Raw genomic sequence first — 19,588 nt, 5'->3', positions numbered from 1 at the left:
GCACGGCAAAGGGAAGGCAGGTGCGGACCGGCCGCCCTCCGCTGCTGCCGGAGCGCCGCCCGGCCCGCCCGCGCCCGCGGCTCCGCGCCGCTTCTCCCGGGCAAGCCCCGGCGGGGGAGCCCCGGCGGAGCCGCCCGGCACGGCCGGGGCGAGAGTAAGAGGCGGCAGCTGCTCTGCGCGCCGAGCTTCCCCAAGGGCTTCCCTGGGTCTTCCTTGTCTTCCCGGGCTGGTTAGCTGTTTTTGGTCTGGGGGTGATTTTTTGTAGTTATTGAGTTAATAAATTAATTGCCGCTCGTGCCGGTCATGGTAAAACCTCCCGAGAGCTGAGCAGGAGACGTCAAACAGTCGCTTTGCAAGCCCCGCATAAGCGCGCCCTGCGAAGCCGGGCCGGGCTGTGGCCGCCCCGCCGCGGAGCGCAGGGCCCGCCGGCCGCGCACGTCGGGTCGCTCCCCGCCTCACCGCGGGCATCGCCCCGGGCCGCGGGGGCAGGGGCAACGAGGGGCGGGAGGGATGACGGGCAGGAGCCCTGCGGCGGCCCGCTTTCAGAGAGGGGGCGGCTCTGGGAGTAACGTTTGTCCCCCCCGCGGCACGTACGGACAGACCCCTGCAGAGCCTGGGAGAGGGAGCGTGTGCGCACACGGGCGGCGGCACAGCCAGGGCGGCGGGCACCCGCCGCCGCCCGGGCACACACGGGCACTTGCTTATCGCTCCTCTTAAATCCCGCTGGTTAAGTAACCAGGAGACGCGGGATCCGTACGGGAATTGCGGCACGAGCAGGGGAAACGGAGCTGTCTCCCCTCCGGGGCTCGGGGCCGGGAATCACCCGAACGAGCGGAGGAGTTACTGGGGGTGGCCGAGAGCGGCTCCTCCGACGTGCCTGTGCCCCTGTGCCCGCAGGAGCCCGGGACCGGGAGCGCGCGGGCGGGCGGGGGCCGCGCGGGCAGCTGGAACGTGCCGATCAAAATCGAGCCCAAACTGCCCAAAGCGGGAGCCTGAACTTGCCCGGGACGCGGCCGCTGAACGGGGAAGGAGAAGGAGGGGGAATAAAAACCCCTCCGACGTCTTCCGGCCCCGAAGCGGCTTTGCAAGACCTGCGGCGGGGAGATGTGCGTGCGGGGCAAGGCGGAGGCGGCTGGGGCGGGGAGGGGGATGCCTCCAGCACGGCGGCGGGCTGCGCCCCTGCCCTGCCCTGCCCGGGGGAGGCTGCCCCGGCTCCCGCGGCGGCCGCCCCCCGCCGCACCCTCGCACCTGAAGGCGGTGCCCAGGTGCCTGTTACGGTAAACCCCCGGTTGCGGACCCCGGCTGCAAGCGCGGAGAGTGCGCGCCCCTGCGCTGCGCGGTGCCGCGCCGGGCGGGTGGGGGGGCTGCCGGGGGGAAAACCCGGCGAGGACGTCAGGCCCACCCCGTCCCGCTGGGGCATCGCCCGGGGTTAGGGCCAGACCGGGCGGGAGCGGGGCCGCCGTCGGGGCGGACGGGGTGAGGCGTGCCGCGAAGGCTCCGCCAGCGTCCAGCCCGTCCGCCCCCGACGGCTCCCCCGAGCGGCTCCCCGCCGCCTGCCGCCCCCACAAAGCGGGGCGCCCGCGGGGGCGGGGCGCGGCGGGAGGGGCGGGGCGCGGCGGGGCGGGGCGGGGCGGGGAGGGCAGCGCGGCGGCTCGGGGCGGGCGCCGATCCGGGACAGTCCGAGCCGGGGTTTGCCGGGCGCCGTCTGTCGGCGGCCGCCCGGCCTCCGCCGAGAGCCAATCAGGGGGCGGCTGCCCGCACGTGGAGCCGAGGGGACTCAAGAGCGCCGCGGCCGCCGCTCACTCCCCCCGTGACGGGCGTCCCGGCGGCACAGGGCAGCGCCGCGGGGGCGTCCGCGCCGCCGCAGCCCGCCCCGGCCCCACGGCACGGCCCCGCCGCCGCCGCCATGAGCGGCCCCTACCCGGAGGAGAGCTGCGCCGAGCGCCCCGAGTGCAAAAGTAAATCGCCAACTTTGCTGTCCTCCTATTGCATCGACAGCATCCTGGGCCGCCGGAGCCCCTGCAAGGTGCGGCTGCTCGGCGCCGCGCCCAGCCTGCCCGCCATCGCCGCTCGCCCCGACACCGACAAGGCCGCGCAAGGTAAGCCCCGCGCCTCGCCGCCCCGTCCCGCTCGCCCCGCTCCTTTTCCCCGGCGTCAGGCGGGGCCGGCGCACCCCCCCGCGCAGCCCGCGCGTTGGCCCCGGCCCCGCTCCCCGCCCGCCCGGCCAGGTGCCGCGACGGAGCCGCGGCCGCTGTTACCCCGTTACCCCGCTCGTCAGCGGCTGCCGCGCTGTCAGCGAGCGTGGCCAGAGCCCGGCCCGAAATTCCGCCAGGTCGGTTCCGCGCAGGTCGGGTACCGCCGCCGTAGGTTGCTCTTGCTTTCGATACATGTGTAATTTTTAAGCTAAATAAAACGAATCGGCGCGAGCTGTAATACGTGCAGGGAACGGCTCGGCCGTTCGCGTTAAACCTGTAACGGATCCGGGGAAGCCAGCCGGCGGCCGCGCCTGACAGCGGGCAGGGCGGTAATACCGGGGCACCAGCAGCCGCCCCCCCCGCCCCGAGGTTGGAGCAGCCCCCCGGGGCCGCGGGAAGCCCGGCCGGGCAGCCCCCACGGGCGGCCGGCCTCCCGCCTTCGCCCGTTCCCCAGCGTGCGCGGCTGGGCCGGTCTCTCTCTTCCAAAACCAAAAGGAAACTCGGGGGGCGGGGGTAGGCGGTAGGAGAGGGGGAGCAACAACAACAAAAAATTAATATAATAAAGGTGGAGGAACACGGGGCCGGCGGGCAGGGACAGCGGGACCGGCGCTGCCCCACCGTGCGGGACGGAGCCCGGTGGTGGCCGGGGCCGGGGCTGCCCGAGCAACCCCCCGGCCCACACCCGCCCCGTGCCTGTCCCACCGCTGAGCGGGGCGCCGGGCCGGGCTTTGCGACCGGCAGGAATTTCTTACCAGGCCGGGAGCAGCGGCGCGGGCAGGGGTACGGGGCGGGGGGGTCTAATCTCGGTGCGGGGTGGAAAAAGGGGACCGAAGGGTGGCCGCGGGGCAGGGGTCTTGCCCTGGGCTCATCGCGCTGATCCCACTGACCGTGTCTCTCTTTGTCTCCCCCCCCTTCCTTCTGTCTTCCCTCCACACCCTTCTCTCCCCACGCCTTCCCGGCCCCGTCCGACTGCTGCGGCCGCCACACCCCCCCTTCTCCCGGCGCAGGGTCCCCCAAGGGCAGCCCCCCATTCGAGCCGGCCGAGCTGCACCTTCCCCCCAAACTGCGCCGACTCTACGGGCCGGGCGGGGGCCGGCTGCTGCCGCCGCGGGCGGCGGGGCCGCGGGGGGACCGTCCGGAGGGGCGGCCGGAGGGGGGCGCCGGCCCCGTGCCCGCCGCTGCCCCGTGGGACACGCTGAAGATCAGCCAGGCGCCCCAGGTCAGCATCAGCCGCAGCAAGAGCTACCGCGAAAACGCGCCCTTCGTGGCACCGCCGCCCGCCCGAGACGAGCTGGGCAGCCCCGCCGCGCACGTCGAGGAGCGGCCGGGCCCCGCCGCGCCGGCCGCTGAGGAGGAGGAGGACGACGACGACGAAGAGATGCTGGAGGAGGAGGACGACGAGGAGGAAGAAGAGCTGGAGGACGACGAGGAGGAGGAGCTGCTGGGCGAGGACGCCGGAGGGCTGCTGAAGGAGGCCCGCCGGGGCGCCACCGCGGCCCCCGGGGCGGAGGGAGGGGATCTGTCCCCCAAGGAGGAGCTGCTGCTGCACCCCGAGGACGGCGAGGGCAAGGACGGAGAGGAGAGCGTCTGCCTCTCGGCCGGCAGCGACTCCGAGGAAGGGCTGCTCAAGAGGAAGCAGCGCCGCTACCGCACCACCTTCACCAGCTACCAGCTGGAGGAGCTGGAGAGGGCCTTCCAGAAAACCCACTACCCCGACGTCTTCACCAGGTACCGGCGCCGGGACCCCGGCCGAGCGCGGAGCGGGAGAGCCCCGAGGGGGACGTAATGGGACGGGGTTGCGGTGTGTGCTGCGCCCCCCTCGCCTCCAGACCGCCCCCCGGGGTGAATCCTGGCGCAGGCACACCCGGGCAGGGAGGGGATGGGGAGCTGGTCCGGGCGCCCGGGGGACCCACGGCCGGCAGCACCCGGCCAGGCCTACTTGGAGGCTGCCACCGGGGACTATTTTTACCCGCTGACCTCCTCTCCCCTCGCCGCGGCCGCCGCCGGGTTCGGTTACACGCTCCCCGTGGGGCTGGATCCCGGCCCGGCGCGGGGAAGCCCCGGCAGGGGCAGAGATCAAAGCGCCGCTGCCTAAAAATACAGGCCCGGCACGTCGGGGCCCCTCGCTGTCCCCGAGGGGCCCGGCCCGGCTCAGCCCGCCCTTTCAGGGGCATTTTCTCGTTGAAAACGGGAGCCCCGCGGCAGCGGGTCTGGCCGGCGGCTCCTCGGCGGGAGGCACAGACAGGGAGAGGGGCCGAGCCGCCTGCCCACTCCCCGCGCTGCCCGAAGCTAACTCACCCCCGCACCCCCACCGTCAGCCCAGAGGAAGGGTGAACCCCCAAAAGCCGCACTTTTCGATCAAGGAGGCCCTGCCGTTTTCTTGTTTATTTTGCCGGGGGTGGGGGGGGTGTCTGCGGGGACATTTTGTTCCCCCGCCGTCGGTGCCGGGCATCGCCCGCGGGGCTCACCTTGGGGCGCCGCCTTGCCCAGGCCTGGGGAGCGCTGCCCGGGGCGCGTACGATCGTGCCGCGCTTTTTTGGTTGGTGTTTTCACGGCTTTGGCTTTTCCTCGGGGCTTCTCGTGGCCGGGCGGCGCGGGGGCGGCCCGGCGCGGGGTCCCGCTTGCGCCGGGTACGGAGCCGATGAGCGGTTTTCTAACGCCTGCATAGTTTGCGATCTGCCCTCATCCTGGCGACGCAAACCGCAGCGTGTGGCGGCCCGGCTGCCCAACCCCCACCCCCCCGCGCTGCGGCTGCGGCGGGGACCGACTGACTTTGGGGAGCGGCGGGGAACGGGGTGCCGAAGCTCGGGACTCCCGACGGGCACCCAGCTCGGCTTCCCGGAGCCGGGCTGAGGACGGCGGCAGGCGGTGCCAGCCCGCGGCCCGGCCCTGCTCCCCCCGGGCACCGGGATTGCGGGCCCGCTAGGCGCGCAGAGCCGGGGGGCGAGGGGCGGCCGGGGCCACCTGGGCTGACGGTGGCGTGTGTGTCTCCCCCAGGGAGGAGCTGGCCATGAGGCTCGATCTGACCGAAGCCCGAGTGCAGGTGAGTGGCGGCGGCGGGACCGGGGTGTCCCTCGGCGGCGCCCGGGGGGGTGGCCCCGTCCCTCCCCGTCGGCGCCCCCGGCCCCGGCCGGGCCATCGGCTGGCGAAGCCCCGTGTGATTAAACCGTGGGGCCCCCGCGGTGCTTCGGTTGTTAGAGAGAAGCCGCTCGGCCGCAAGCCGGGTATTTGGCTGCCATCAAATCTCCAATCGGGCTTCATAAAAGCCCACTTAGTGCTAGAACAAACAGGGCCATTTGACAGCGAAATGTTGTTTGATTTCCTCTCTGCCTGCACAAGGAGCTGGCTAATGCTATTTGATTTCCCATTTTTGATAGCAATAAGCCTGCATTGATCTAATAGTGAGTGAGTGCAATGCTATTAAAGGTGTTTGCCGCCCCATACCAGAGTGCATTTCCCAACCCGGGTCTCATAACCAAAGAGACGATAAACATTGGGATGCCCTGATTGCCAACAGAAAACAGATGTCTTTGGGATGGAAGCTGAGCAAATCACTTTACAGTTAAAATCGGGCGCTGATAAAGCATAATAAATTCCATATGGCTCATTTAATACACAACAGCTTCTTGCATTAGAGGGGCTAATGATGAGATTTGTCCCCTCCTTTCTGTTGACACATTTCTCCATTGTCAAACAGAGATGTGACAGCAAATCAGTATTTTCAGCTCAGGGGAACAAGTCGTGGGAAAGTTAAATAACTTTTAAAAAAGAAAGACACCCCCTTTCTCTCCCCTCTATTCATGGGAGAAGATGTAATTAAGGGAATATGAATTATGAGAGTCCCTTCGTTTACCTTTGGGTGTACTCAGACTTATTAATTCAATAAAGGGGGATTGCAGCGAGGACAGCTCGTTAATTGAGTTTTAGCTGGGAGAGACGATCCCTCCGTGCCAGGTTTCCCCACCAGCGCAATGCCTCGTCCCGCGTGGGTGCCCGGGTGGGCTGGCGCGGGGATCAGTTCTGCCCTGCAGCCGTATGGAGAGACCCCCAGCGCTGCTGTCCGGAGAGCCGGGGTCTCACGCTGAGCTTACAGAGCCGAGCCTAAAGGGAAAACTCAGCCCACAGCAGCCCGAAAAAATTGACAGATGTGTCTCTCGCAGTCTCTCTCCTTAGGTGCGTGTGGTGCCGCGCACTTGGTTATTAAGCGAATATTTTCTTTTCCTTTGAAATGCGGTATTTTTCCTCCCCGCTGCCTCCCTCCTGGTTTAAGCCCGTGTTAGCTGACGATTTTTGCTTTGTGGGAGGGGGAGAAGAGGCAAGGCGCGACGGTGCTGCGGCATCCTAACTAACTTTCGTAAAACAGATGCTAAAAGGGCAGCCTGGACGCGTGCATTTGCTAATTTAGTTGCCTCACAAATGATGTCTTCGTTCCAGACGATTTTTGCCCCCTCGCTTTAAATCTGAAGGGGGGAGAAAAAAACTCCCACCAAGAAAACAAAACAAACAAACAAACAACAAAAAAAAACAAACCCAAACAAAACAGTCCATGATCCCCAAACAATTTCGTTTGTCAATATTCCCTTTAGCGGAAAAAGCTGCGCAGCTCGCGCTGTGGGTGTGCGTGAGGAATCAAAACCCGCACAGTCCCACCGGGAAATCGTTTTCCCACTGTTCCAGCGCGGCGAGAGCGCTACTGCTGCCGGGGGCGGGGGCCTGCGTTACACTGCTGCAGCCCCTGGGCAGTCCTGCCGGTAGCCGTGTGCGGGTCCTCGGGGTGGGTCAGCACCGCCCGGGGGGCTGCGTGCGGCGCTGGCACGCGTGGCCCTCGCGGGCCGGCCCCCGTCGGGGCGCCCCCAACCCCCCCCACCCCGCGCGAGGGCGGCGGAGGAGCGGGCGCCGTCGGGCCGGTGCGGGGCTCCTGCGGGGCTCGCTCCGCCGAGGCGCGGGCGGGCGTATTAAAACCGGTTTTTCTTTTGGCTTTCAGGTATGGTTCCAGAACCGTAGGGCTAAGTGGCGGAAGAGGGAAAAGGCTGGGGCTCAGACACACCCCCCAGGTTTGCCTTTCCCTGGTCCCCTGTCAGCAACTCACCCCCTCAGTCCATACCTTGATGCTAGTCCTTTCCCTCCTCATCACCCAGCTCTAGACTCCGCCTGGACCGCCGCCGCCGCCGCGGCCGCCGCCTTCCCCAGCCTGCCGCCGCCGCCCCCCGGCTCCGCGGCGCTGCCCCCCGGCGGGACCCCGCTCGGCCTCGGCACCTTCCTGGGCGCGGCCGTGTTCCGCCACCCCGCCTTCATCAGCCCCGCCTTCGGCAGGTACCGCCCGCCCACGCGCGACCCGGCACCTCGGGGGACCCATGGGGCGGGGGCGGGGGGCGGCAGCCGCCGGGGAAACGCCAACGCCGCTGCCGGGGCGGGCGCTCGCGGACCCCCGCGCGCCTGGGGCTGCCGGGCGCGGCCTGGCGGGGAGGGGGCGCGGCCCCACGCGGGACACGTCTCGCGCGGGCAGCCCCGGCGTTTGAACTTGGAGCGCTGGCGGCCGGCGCCGATTGGGCGCCGCGCGGGTCACGTGCTTCCGCCCCGGCCTCTCATTGGGCGAGGACGGCTCTCACGCCCCCCCCCCTCCAGCCGCCCCCGCCCCCCAGCGTCGCGGGTCCGGCCGGTCCCCCGTGGGGACGGCCGCTCCTCGGGCACCGCGGCTGTGGGCGGCGGCGTTGGCGTTTGCGGGGAGCCCGGGCGTCCCCGCGGGGCTGCACAGCCCGCGCAGGGTGCGAGGACGGCCCGCGGGAATCGGTGCCCCCACCCAGCAGCTCGGCAGCCGTTGGCTGCCCCACGCGTGCGCGTGGCCTCCGCGCGGCCAGGGGCTGCCGCTGCACGGCGGTTCGGGCCGAGCCGAAGCCGGGACGCCCCATCGGCCCCGCACCGGCGGTTTTCGGCCGCGGGGCGTGGGCGGGTTCGGGCAGCTCCCAGAGGCCGGTGTCTGGGCGAGCTTCCGCGGGCGCCGCGCCCCGCCCTGGTGCTCGGCCACGCTGAGCGGCCGCGGCCGAAGCGGGGGAAGCCCCGGGCTCGGCCGGGCAGAGTCGCCCCCTCGGCCCCCGCCCGCGGAGCCGGAGCTGAGGCCGGGGCCGCCCCGTCGGGGCGCGGGGCCCGGCTGGCCGCGGAGGGAGAGGAGGCCCGGCCTGTGCACGGGGCGAGCGCGGCCCGCGTAGCACCGGGGCTTTCCCTTATTTGTTTAGCGCTAGCCGGGAGAAAGCCCCCCCGGAGCTTCTCCCCGCCGGCCGTGCCCCCGGCGACAGCCGCCCCGACGGTGGCAAGTCGGGGAGAACCGGCCTCGGCGATTTTTGTCCCCTTGCCGCCCCGCAACTCTTTTGCCCTGCAGCGTCGGGGCTGCCCAGCGAGCCTTTGTCCCCCCGCGTCCCCGCCTGGCGGGAGGGAGGCAAGCGGAGCCGGGCCCCGGCGCGGCGGTGACGGCCGTCTCTGCTTCCCTTGCAGGCTCTTTTCCACCATGGCCCCCCTGGGCAGCGCCTCCAGCGCCGCGGCCCTGCTGCGGCAGCCGGCGCCGGCGGCCGAGGGCGCGGTGGGCTCGGCGGGGCTGGGGGACCCGGCCAGCGCCGCCGCCGACCGGCGGGCCTCCAGCATCGCCGCCCTGCGGCTGAAGGCCAAGGAGCACGCCGCCCAGCTCACCCAGCTCAACATCCTCCCCGGGAACAGCACGGGGAAAGAGGTGTGCTAAGGCACGGCTGCCGTCCTCGGGGTTCGGGTTGGGATTTTTTAGCGGGGAGAGGAAAAAGCGAGAGCGAGAAAAGAGGAGAGTAAACACACGAATAAATAAAGGTCACCTCAGGCAGCACGAATCAAGACCAAACGGGGGGGGGGGGGGAATAATAATTATTTTTTAAAAAAGAGGACCAGCAGCTGAAACTGTGGTAGGTTCTCGAGTTAGGAACTTGGAGACAGCGAGCACCTTTCGCATCAGCCCTCACGTGAGTGAACAGACACTTGCAAGCTCCTGAATAAGTAACTCCTTGGCTGGTACATTTCTTAAATGTACGATGTGTTCATTTCCTCTTTGAACATTAACGGGAAAAAAAAAAAGGCGGAAAAAAAAGGAAAAAAAAAAGCCCTAATAAAAGTTACTCTATATTAGCGTTACATACACTAAAAATTTTTCCTTCTGTTCATCTGAAAAAAAAAAAAGAAACAAATAGAATTGTAATTAATAAAGAAGAAGAAGAAAAATAAAACAAAAGGGATGGGAGAAAGCTACCCACATCTTCTTCTTAAAATAACATCCTAGGATGTTAAGTTGGTCTGTTAGGAGCACTGGAGAACTATTTTACATGTTGATGCAGCGAGCTGCGTGCGCTAACCAAGGATGCTGCCAGTGCAGACTGAAAGTAAATTCGATGCTGTAAGATAACCAGTGCACTTAAGGGAAAGGGTATATCTTTTTCTTGTTATATTCTTTATCACTACACCAACCAAGGTTTTTATATCAAACCAAAGGGAAATACACTGCTAGAATATGGACTGTTTAAGTCACTAAACTGTGATTATTGATTCTGTACATACCATTGTTATAAAAAAGAACAGAGCTTTGTATATTTGAAATGTTATAAAACAATTGCACTCAGTGTAGTGTTGTAAAAGTTTGTCATTCTGTAGATTCTTACTGTGTTGTAGATATAATAGGGTTCCTAGACAAATATTTATGTACAAACCCTTTATTTAACTTATTAACTGTAGAGGTTTCTGAAACCCTCAAGAGGCGATGGTACAGTACTTTTTGTGTAATGTCGTTATTGTTAACACTCTTCCTTGCTATCCGGTGGAGAAGTGCCACGTTCAGAAAATAAACAAAAATATATGTTTAACAAAAAAAAAAAAAAAAAAAGGAAGAAAAGAAAAAGAAACGCCCGGTCCTTGCGGGACCGCCTGCGCCGCACTGCGGGCGCCCGGGGCTGGGGGCGCCCGGGGTGGGCTAAGCCACGCCGGGGCGGCCGGGGGCTGCGCATCGCCACCCCCCGCCGCTGGGGAACCCCCACGGGGTCGGGGGGGCGCGGGGTGCTTGGCCGGCGGCGATTGCCAGAGCTTGGGGCGGCAGGAGGTGCCGGCGGCCCCGTTCGCAAGGGGATTTGCAGATCGCGGGGGCCGGGGGCACCCATGACCGTTCCTGCCCGTGCTGTGCCGTGGGCGCCGTGTCGTCGTCCCCGTCCCCGTCCCACCCCCGGGTGCTGCCGAGGAAGGTGCCGGGGTCGCCTCTCGGTGCCGGTGGCCCCACGGCGCGGGAAGCCGCCCCACGCTCCCCGGCACCCCCGGGCGGGATGGGGCAGCCCCGCGTTCCGCCGCTGCCGAAAAGCCAGGGGCGGGGGAGAAAAACAAGAGCGTGGGGAAGGGCTTGGCGTGCCCCCCCCCCCGCACCCCCGCATCCCTCCCGGGAGCAGGAAAGTTTCTCCGCGCCTGTTCCTTGTCTTTGCCCGCCTCGATCTCCCCGGGATGAACTTCCTTCCCCCCTTCCCTTTATTCCCCCCGGCTTCTTCTTTTCTTTTCTTATTTGCTTGGACGCAGCCCCCTTGTCTGCCGCCTCCACGGAGCCGGAGCAGGAGGGCGCGGAAGCCCCGGCAGGGACGGCAGGAGCCGCCGCCCCGGCCCCGCGGAGGGCAGCGACGAACCCCGCGCCCCTTCCCCGGCCGCGCCGGTCCCGCTACCCGCCCCCAGCCCAGCCCAGCCCCCGGGGCAGCGGGCGCGGGGCCGCACCGGGCCGCCGGAGCGCAGGGCTGCCGGGGGATTGTCGAGGGTGAATTGGGCTGATCGCGGCATCGCTCCACAACGGCGGCCCGCGGGCCCGGTACCGGGGAAGAGCCCGGCCCCCCCGGCCAGCTGAGCGCACCGAGGGGGCCCGGCCCGGCGGGCAGCTCCGTGGGGCGGCCTCGGCTTCGGGAGCCGCCGGCCGGGAGGCGCCGCTGGAGCCCTCCGCGACCCTTCCCCGCAGCTCGGCCCTTCCACCCCTGGCGTTTCACATCCCGCCCCCCTCGCTGCCCCCGGCCGTATTTTCGAGTTCCCAAACCCACCCTAGGCGCAAGAAATATTTATGGGAAAAATAAGGCTTGCTCCCTGGACATCGTTAGCGGTGCAGCCTGAAATACACATTTTTGCCTTAAAGAAAAGGGAATCATTATCAAGCCATTACGCATTAAGAAATGTCATTCAGTCATTTTTATTCATTCCGCTGAAATCTTCGTAAAAGCCCGAATCATACTTCTGCAAGCAGCAATTTTGTTAATCCAGGGGGTTATTACTCTGGTCCCTTATTAGGATCTATACTGCTGCCAAGCAATCCTATAACCTTCTCAAAAGAAGTTTACCTCCGTGCTATAAAACCAGTAGTGGTATTTATACTGTGCAATAATTAGTGTATTACCTGAATCCACTAACAGGTTCATTTTATCTCCGCACAAAACCCCTAGTCTGCTTATAGAAAGCTTGTGCCTCCTTTGGTGCTGTTAAAGTGGTGAAAGAGTGAATGAAGGCTGGTAGCACTTTCTCCTTTCGCCGTGCCTTAATTCCCATCTCTTTTTGCTCTCATCCAATTAGTGCAGTGTATTAAGCGGTTTATCATCTCATAGTCAGCTATTGAGAGAAACAAGGCGAACACTTTGCAATAGAGCCTGCTCTCCTTTGACACCCTCAGGTACTTACATATTCCACTGTGCTATGAATAATAGAGGAAGAATAGAGCGCTAATTCCCTCATCAAAGAATGCCTTGTCTGCTGCTTTGCTCAACAACACCATTCTGATCAAAAGAAAAGCAATAAAGCTTAGCATAACAAAACGAAACCTACTTATTAGCTTAGTGGTTAAATTAATGCAGAGCCGCTGCTATTCAAAACCAAGGTTTGAAAACAGCCTCCAACAACCTGATAATGCTGCCTTCGGGATGAAGGAATTTTAATCTGAAATTTGAAGCTGGCACAGATGAGTTAATCTATTAAACTGCTATAAGGAGGGTGCGGGAGAACTATTCAATTAAGGCACATTTAAGGTGCTCTGCAGAAGACGGGGAAGGATGAGAGAGGGAAGATGCGCTCCGGCTCGGCACCGGGCAGCGCCTTTGTCGGGGAGGAGGGGGGGGGGGCAGGGGGAGAGGGAGAGGGAGGACAGGGCAGAGGAGCGACCAGAGGAGAGGAGAGGAAAGGGGAGAGGGGAGAGGAGGAGAGGAGAGGAGAGGAGAGGAGAGGAGAGGAGAGGAGAGGAGAGGAGAGGAGAGGAGAGGAGAGGAGAGGAGCGGGGGCTGGCATCGCAACAAGCGTGTTTGCGGATGGGAATTGTTTTTCATATCACACATGTCATCAGCGAAACCTGGCTACCGGCTCCATGTATCAACACTCCTCTTCCCCAACTGCAAATAAATACAAATAAACACAAACCTGAATTTTAACAGCGGAGTGGGGTGGGGTGGGGGGGTGATGAGGGTCAAGAGGAGGGAAAGCAATCCAGGCCAGATCAGCCTCAAATCGCAAACCTCCAAACTTCAATCTTTCCCAAATTATTTACAGCGCTGCATTTACCAGCTCCATTTAATATTAAACGCTATAAAGATGATTTTGCGTTTCCCAGGCTCTCTCCGGGGCCAACATGAGGCACGGTGCCCAGAGCTTATTGAGGGGAGGGGGGGCAGAGAGGAATTCAGTTTACTCCTTGCCAAGCCTTCAGCTCTGATCTGACCAACTCTGCTGAGAAGACTCAAAACTTGCCTTAATTTGGGGTAAAAGCCCTCGTTTCCGAACACCCCCCCGGATCGCGGCTGGCTGGGGTTGCGGGGGCTCCAAGCTTTTGCCCCTCCTGCTCCTCCACCGGCTGTGCAGGGCCACTATATGCTGCTGTGCCCTACACAATCATTCCACAACACTCTCATTTAATCTAAACATCCCTAAACTTGCAAATTAACAGGCTCTTCAGCTGTAATTATACAGATACATACAAGTGCCACAGGGTCAGGTTATGCCATATCTATCCATTTTATTTGTATACCTAATGTTTGGAGGAGAAGGTCACACTTTTCACTTTCCTAAGGCATTCTACCCAGTTAATATCAGTAATATCTTCATAATCCTAATTGGGTTGGCCATGAAAAATCTAAAAAAACCTGCGCAAAATTACAGGAAGCCAGGATCTTTCGAAGAGCTGCAACATCAACATGTCATCTAGGCAGCAACACCTTCTCTCCAAGACAAGCCTCCAAATAAACTCTCTTTTGCCATAACCCAACTAAACATGGGAAGGAACAATAGCCTGCCAGGGGTGGCACAACACCAACACAAAACCAGGGGTTGAGTAGGTTCAATTTCTCATGTACTGCAACTCAATGTAGAGTAAAAATGAAAGGATTTAGCCCCCAAAGTTGCTCCAAAGACAACCATGAATTTTGGGATATTTGAAGAGACATTACCCGTGCTGACACACAGCACCTTCCGATGCCACTTTAGAGACAAATCAATGTCATAAAATACTCCAAGACAGACAGAAACGTGTATCCCTTTGGTGCCCAACACATTTGTGCTGATGCTCTCACTTCTTCAAGTTTCCCTTGTTAATGGCTGGCCGTCCTCAAAATGGACACACAAGCACTTCTGTAAATCCAGTAAAAGTTTGAAGCCATTGACCTAGCATGGAATATTTCCAACAGGCAGACAATTAAGTCTTTCTTTTATTTTTTTTCTTCAAGTCTTAAGAAAACTTCACATTTTATACTTCTAAAGATTTAAAAGGAAATTTTTATAACCTTACATTAATATATCACATTGCAAACTTAGTGGCAAACATAAGTACAATATTTTGTGTACAAAGGCACGCACCAAAATTTATGTTCTTTTCTTGTCATATTTATTTGTCATTTTATTAAAAGTAAATGAAAAATACAATTTGTTTACAAAATCTTTAAGAACTCCAATACAGTAAGTTATTACAGAACAGCAACAATAATTCTCCCCTTTCCCTTCCCCTGTTATTGGTTACAATGTGATACCAAAGACGTTTTTCCCTCTTGACTGCTTACTTTCAAAGACTTTGCACGGGAAGAATTGAAACGCATTTATATCCAGTGTATGTACAAAATGGGTTTTGTACATGTGCATGTCTTTACATCCACACAGAAATGTCCAACATGGCAAAATACTATGTTTAAAGACACTCAGAAAGACTCTTACTAAAAAGATGGTCCCTATTTTTAGCACGTCCATGTTTCAGTCCTTCTTTACCTCTAATAAATTTGAAAGTAAAGTGTCCCTAACTCTGTTCAGAAGGTATTAGGACATTTAAAGGCATTTAGATTTAGTATTGTTTTTAATTGGTATGTTTATGATCAGGAAGAAGATAAACTGTGAAAAGGCAAAACATTAGTGCTCCTACTGAGACCTCCACTAACCTCTCTTCCTGAGAGCACCTCTACTAAATACCCTGGAGCAAAGTCTAGGATCACTTACATTCCAGCAACTCTCACTGGGAATTATCCAATTAAAGCAGCAATTCCCCCACCCCCTTTTCCCTCATAGGTCTAAATACACAACAAAACATATTGCAAAAATTAACTATTCTGTATTTTAATAACCCTGGTTTCTCAACGAAGAAAAGAATGGAAGATAAAAACACCTCCAGTACTTCATGTCCACGTGCATCATACATCCTGTTTTCATCTTCCGTTTTCCCCCCTCCGAAGAGACAAGATTATTAAAATGTCACTGTGCACACTGAAACAGAGTACTGCGTAAGAGATCATTACTGTTAAACAAGGAACTAGCCTCTCTCCTCTCTCCATTTTGAATCAATCACTGTCTTTCATTATTGGACTCTCCCACAGATCTTCCTATACTGCTGCTGAAGAGTTTGCTGAGGTTCACTTCTGAGTAGCCACTCATGGACAGGCATTTGTCTACAGTGCTCTTCAGTCTTTTGTAGACCTCGCAGTCTTCCTTACTGAGTGGCTTCTTCCTCAAATACTCTAGAAGAACGGGGGGGGGGGGGGGGGGGGGGGGGGAACAACAGAGAAGGATTAAATGACCACAAAGAGACAGTACTTTTGCATTCACTAGTGCTGCAAATCATGGTATTTCAAAACGTAGCTAGCAAAGATGACATTTAGGGCAAACTCTCCCAACCCCCCTGCCACCTCCCACCACCTCCCCACCTGCAGCACCCACCAGCCGGTTGGAGGCCATGCAGAACCTGCACACGGTGGTGAGGCTGAACCTCCCGCAGCCCCACCGGCGCGTGGTGCAGCGGCTCCTGCCAGGAGCTAGCCAGAAGCACTGCTTGCCCAGTCATGCCATCTAACTGGAGTGAAACAGGGGTTCACTAAGTCACAGCAGAGAAAATAAGCGATAGCAGGGCTGGCTCTGAAAGGATCTCATTTACAATGAGCAGTTGTGGCTTCAGAAGTGAACAAAACCATGCTTCACTTCTCTTGTCTCTGCTGCCGCTAATACTGGCACTGGCACAACCCGAGACAGACTTATCACTCATCTTGTGCATTCCTATACGCACCTTGTGTGCAGGTCAGGGATCATGATGCTCAGCACTACAGAGGTGTTGGAAGGAAAAGGGCAGTAGCACAAACAGGGGAAATCCTATGCTATCCTACCCTAAAATGGAGAGAAGGTGCCCAGTATCTCAACCAGATGACACCAGGTTCACCTGACACATAAATGAAGAGAGCCACTCCCACATGCTTGATCAATAATACCTGTGAAGAAATGCCTGGAGCGTGAGACGTTTACTCAGTTGTATGTTTGCATGTGTGCAAACTCATGTGCATGAGCTTGTATGTATTTCAGAAACAAAGTCCAAACCATTCTATTTTAATTCTTTTGTTTGTTAAATTTTATGCCACCAAAAAAACAAATGATCCAGGGATTTTGTTTGGGTTCTTGTCCAGCTTTTCCTTTACAAAGCTGTGGACAAAGACTAAAAGAGCAAAATATTCTACTGATATATATCAATGCCAACGTGATGCACCTCTGGTGCAGTTGTGCTCCTCCTTTCCAGCCAACTCCATGTTCTAGAACCACCAGCTCCTACCCAAAAGCCTGCGCCTGCAGTTACACCTTGGAACAGGCAGCACTGGACAGGCTGCAATGCTGAGCACCTAAGAATGATACACTGCAAAAAGAGGTGTGCTCCCAGGCAGCTCCCCTCCATTAGGCTGGAGGGACTCGGGCCGAGCAGGACTACGAGAGCACAGCACAGGTACTTAAAGGTCGAGCTTTCAAGCCATTTAGGCACAGCACTAGCACGTGTCCTGTGAGCAACCAACATGATCTTTCTGTTGCTCATTAGCTTTGCCTGAAAGCTGTTGTCTCGTTTCATCTGTCACCTTCACAACATTGGTACTGCCCTCTTCACGCTTGAACATGTAACAACGGAGCCTCCATCTGCTCTCAAACAGCTTTTACTATATGGCACAAGTTAAGACGAAAACCCAGTTGTCTCTAAAACAGCTGAGTTTATCTAAAAGATGGGTTTGGAGGAGAGGGACATGTTGGTTTTTTGAGTCCACCTGTGCAATGGAAGAAATGACTCACTTTTGTGATGACTCACTGCTGCGATATGACTGAGATGAAGATGTCCCATCGGACACACCTTTGTCTCAGCAGCCAAGTCCACACCTTTGTCTCAGCAGCCAAGTCAAGGACTGCTACAGGAGGAGATGGCAGGGAAGAGAGGCATGGTAACAGAAATAGCTATTACAATTATTGGGTTTGTGAATTCCTCCTCCCTGAGGATTCCCGAATGTTTTTGCAGAGCCTCAGATGTTTTAAGATGAACTCAGCAGATTATCTACTGCATACGATACAAACAGTAATTTTGTATCGTAAGCAATTGCCACTTGCTTAGGTTTCCCATGTTATTTGCAAAGTTCTTCTGAACTCAACTGCTCTGCATGATGCTGTCAAATCTTTAAAAATTAAATGAAAATTTAAATTAATGGTTGCCGTTTTGAGTAACTGAATACATTGATTAAAAGCACTCTGGTAAGCACCTTTCATGCATCCTCGTGAAGAAGCTGTGTATTGTGCTGTCATACTCAGTTTTGGGTATTTCTGTTGCCAACTTTGGGCAGTGAGCAGGCAGAGGAAGTTGCCTAGTTGAAGATTACACATTCTCACCATTACCCAGACAGTACTGACAATATGTCTATTAGCAGAATTAACATTTCCTTAAACTACACCACCAATACAATAAAAACTTTGACTACAAGGATCTGTTCACTAACAGACCAAAGTCACTATGGCATAAATGCATTTAATGATCCTGGAATTATTTAAATGCAGGATTTAATTAAACAAACTTTAAAAACTGTAATAAACAGATGCATAAAAACACCAAATCCACTCTGATACAATTCAGCACTAAGTAGTTTACTCATTTTCAGAGATAAATGATTCAGGAACTGGGTCACTTGCCACTGCTCATGCATTAGCAAAACCATGCATGTTATACCAAGGAATTGTGGAAAACACCGTCCTCGTAGTTCAAAACTAGGCTAAAATAGTTTAAAGCTTCCTGGAACTCAGGAGGGACCAAGGTGAAATGTATCAATGCGCAGAAACAGCTGGCACTTGAACAGAGCAGGAAGGCACATTCATCACGAGAACGACGAGGCAAACAATAAACCAGGGTGGAAGTAGGGAACAAAAATACAGGCCCGCGTACTGCTCCAGTTCAGGCTCCAGCCGTCCCACTAACGGAGCACCAAGCTCCCACCCCCAACATTAAATCTAAACTTCAATTATATGCAATAACCTTTCTGACAGTACGCTTCAAACATTTCTTAGATGCAATTACCCTTGTAGAAGCAAGCAGGAAAGGGTGGACTGAAAAAAATGGAGAAATATGAGGGGCCTCATTGAAGTAATGAGGCCAATTTTAAGTTTCAATTATAAGAGAATGGGAGCCGGGAGCTCTGGGAGGAGAGGCAGGCAGCGGCTGCGGCTGCAGCACAGCCACACCATGCATTTGAATGACACAAGTGCATCTGATGACTGGGGAGAAGAGATTTAAAGAACTGTAGTAATACAGAGCAGGGGAAGATGAGAGAGGACACAGCTCCTGATGTGTTTACCTCCTTTGCTGATGGGATATTGACTTTTCCCACCAGGTTGGTTAGAAAGGGGACTATTTACGCTGCCACACAGCAGAGTAAGAATGACAACCAGCATCACTCTGTGCTCCTCTGAGTAAAAGACAACTGTGACCGTCGTATATCACACAGCCAGTCAATACCTTCGAGTTACCGTACCATCCAACTTAGAGATGCATATAAAAGCTCTCCTACTTTCATCCTAAATGAGAATGTAATCAATAACGCACCTAAGGTTTTCTGAAACAAAGCTATACAAACCGACTGAAATTGCCTTTCGGTAGTCAGTCATGTTCCGAAATACTTCTATACCTATTACCACCCCATCACTGTTTTAATAATATCCAAGTTCAGTGGTAAGCAATGTTTAAGACAATCACTGCTGCAGAAATGCATATACAGCTATACATAGATACATTTATACATACGCAGAGCATTCCAAAGGTACTACCGAAACAAATATACAAAAACCCCACAATAATTCTAATAGAAACAAAAAAAAAAAAAGACAGACATGCTTCTGACTGTATATAATTAAAATTCAGGTACTGTATTCTCTAAAGTTCATAAATCACTGACTCCAGTAAAGATTTTAGAATCATATCACCAAGCATGCCATTAACGCCCTCCTTCCCAACAGAACTGCCTTCTTGCTCCCTTCAGAAAACAACAGTCTTTGCTTCTGGATGTCCCTGTCAAATTCAGCACCCCACCCAAGGCCTTGTTTAGCTACCTAGGTGTATTTTTATATTATTAGGGGGGAAAAAAAATTAAAAGGTACCTGAAATCCATTTACCCCATACTGTTGTACTGATGCGGAAAGCCAGGATGGAACTATTTGGAGGTTATCTATACTTGGCCACGTGTTTTCTATTCATTGCGATTTCTCTTCATTCCTATTAAAATGACACTGAATAACCCGACAGCCAGGATCGAGAACTTTTGTTCTTGAATTCCCTAAGATGTGGCTCTGTGAAAGTCTTCTGTTTTTTCTCCTACTGATTGGACAACCAAACCGTGTCATATTATTAAAACTCTCTCTCCCTGATTATTCTGTTGATAGCCTGCTCCTCAGAGTGAGAAGTAAAAATATATTCACATTCCTTTGTATTTGTGTGCATGTATCGGCACTGGCTATGGGAGAAAAGACGTAGGTGCCTGTGAGCATAGTGCCAAAATGTTGGTTGATCTGGGAATGCACAAAAAAAGCTGTGGAGTATCAATTACATACAGCATCGTGTGTCTCACACTTTTATTTAA

General features: G+C 57.0%; 2 protein-coding genes across 2 annotated transcripts in view; one reads left to right on the top strand and one right to left on the bottom strand.

The window, feature by feature from the left end:
• Nucleotides 1–1,838: 1,838 nt before the first annotated feature.
• ARX (aristaless related homeobox) lies at nt 1,839–9,974 on the top strand. The gene is made up of 5 exons (XM_055802389.1): nt 1,839–2,099; nt 3,203–3,923; nt 5,193–5,238; nt 7,180–7,508; nt 8,685–9,974. The coding sequence occupies exons 1-5, from the start codon at nt 1,907–1,909 to the stop codon at nt 8,923–8,925; spliced, it is 1,530 nt and encodes a 509-aa protein (XP_055658364.1). The 5' UTR covers nt 1,839–1,906; the 3' UTR covers nt 8,926–9,974.
• Nucleotides 9,975–13,882: 3,908 nt separating this feature from the next.
• Nucleotides 13,883–19,588, bottom strand: part of POLA1 (DNA polymerase alpha 1, catalytic subunit) — a 204,286-nt gene continuing 198,580 nt past the window's right edge. Inside the window, exon 37 of the mRNA XM_055802046.1 lies at nt 13,883–15,190. Within this exon, the coding sequence (XP_055658021.1) occupies nt 15,018–15,190 (173 nt within the window). The 3' untranslated portion in view covers nt 13,883–15,017. The remainder of the gene's footprint in view (nt 15,191–19,588) is intronic.

This window comes from Falco peregrinus, chromosome 4 (assembly GCF_023634155.1).
Source record: "Falco peregrinus isolate bFalPer1 chromosome 4, bFalPer1.pri, whole genome shotgun sequence".
Taxonomy (NCBI): Eukaryota; Metazoa; Chordata; class Aves; order Falconiformes; family Falconidae; genus Falco; species Falco peregrinus.
This window is presented reverse-complemented; position numbering and strand designations above follow the sequence as displayed.

Coding starts and splice junctions, on each gene's coding strand:
- ARX (XM_055802389.1), top strand. CDS start 1,907: ATGAGCGGCCCCTACCCGGAGGAGAGCTGCGCCGAGCGCCCCGAGTGC. Junction 5,239..7,179: donor TGACCGAAGCCCGAGTGCAG/GTGAGTGGCGGC, acceptor TTTGGCTTTCAG/GTATGGTTCCAGAACCGTAG. Junction 7,509..8,684: donor ATCAGCCCCGCCTTCGGCAG/GTACCGCCCGCC, acceptor CTTCCCTTGCAG/GCTCTTTTCCACCATGGCCC.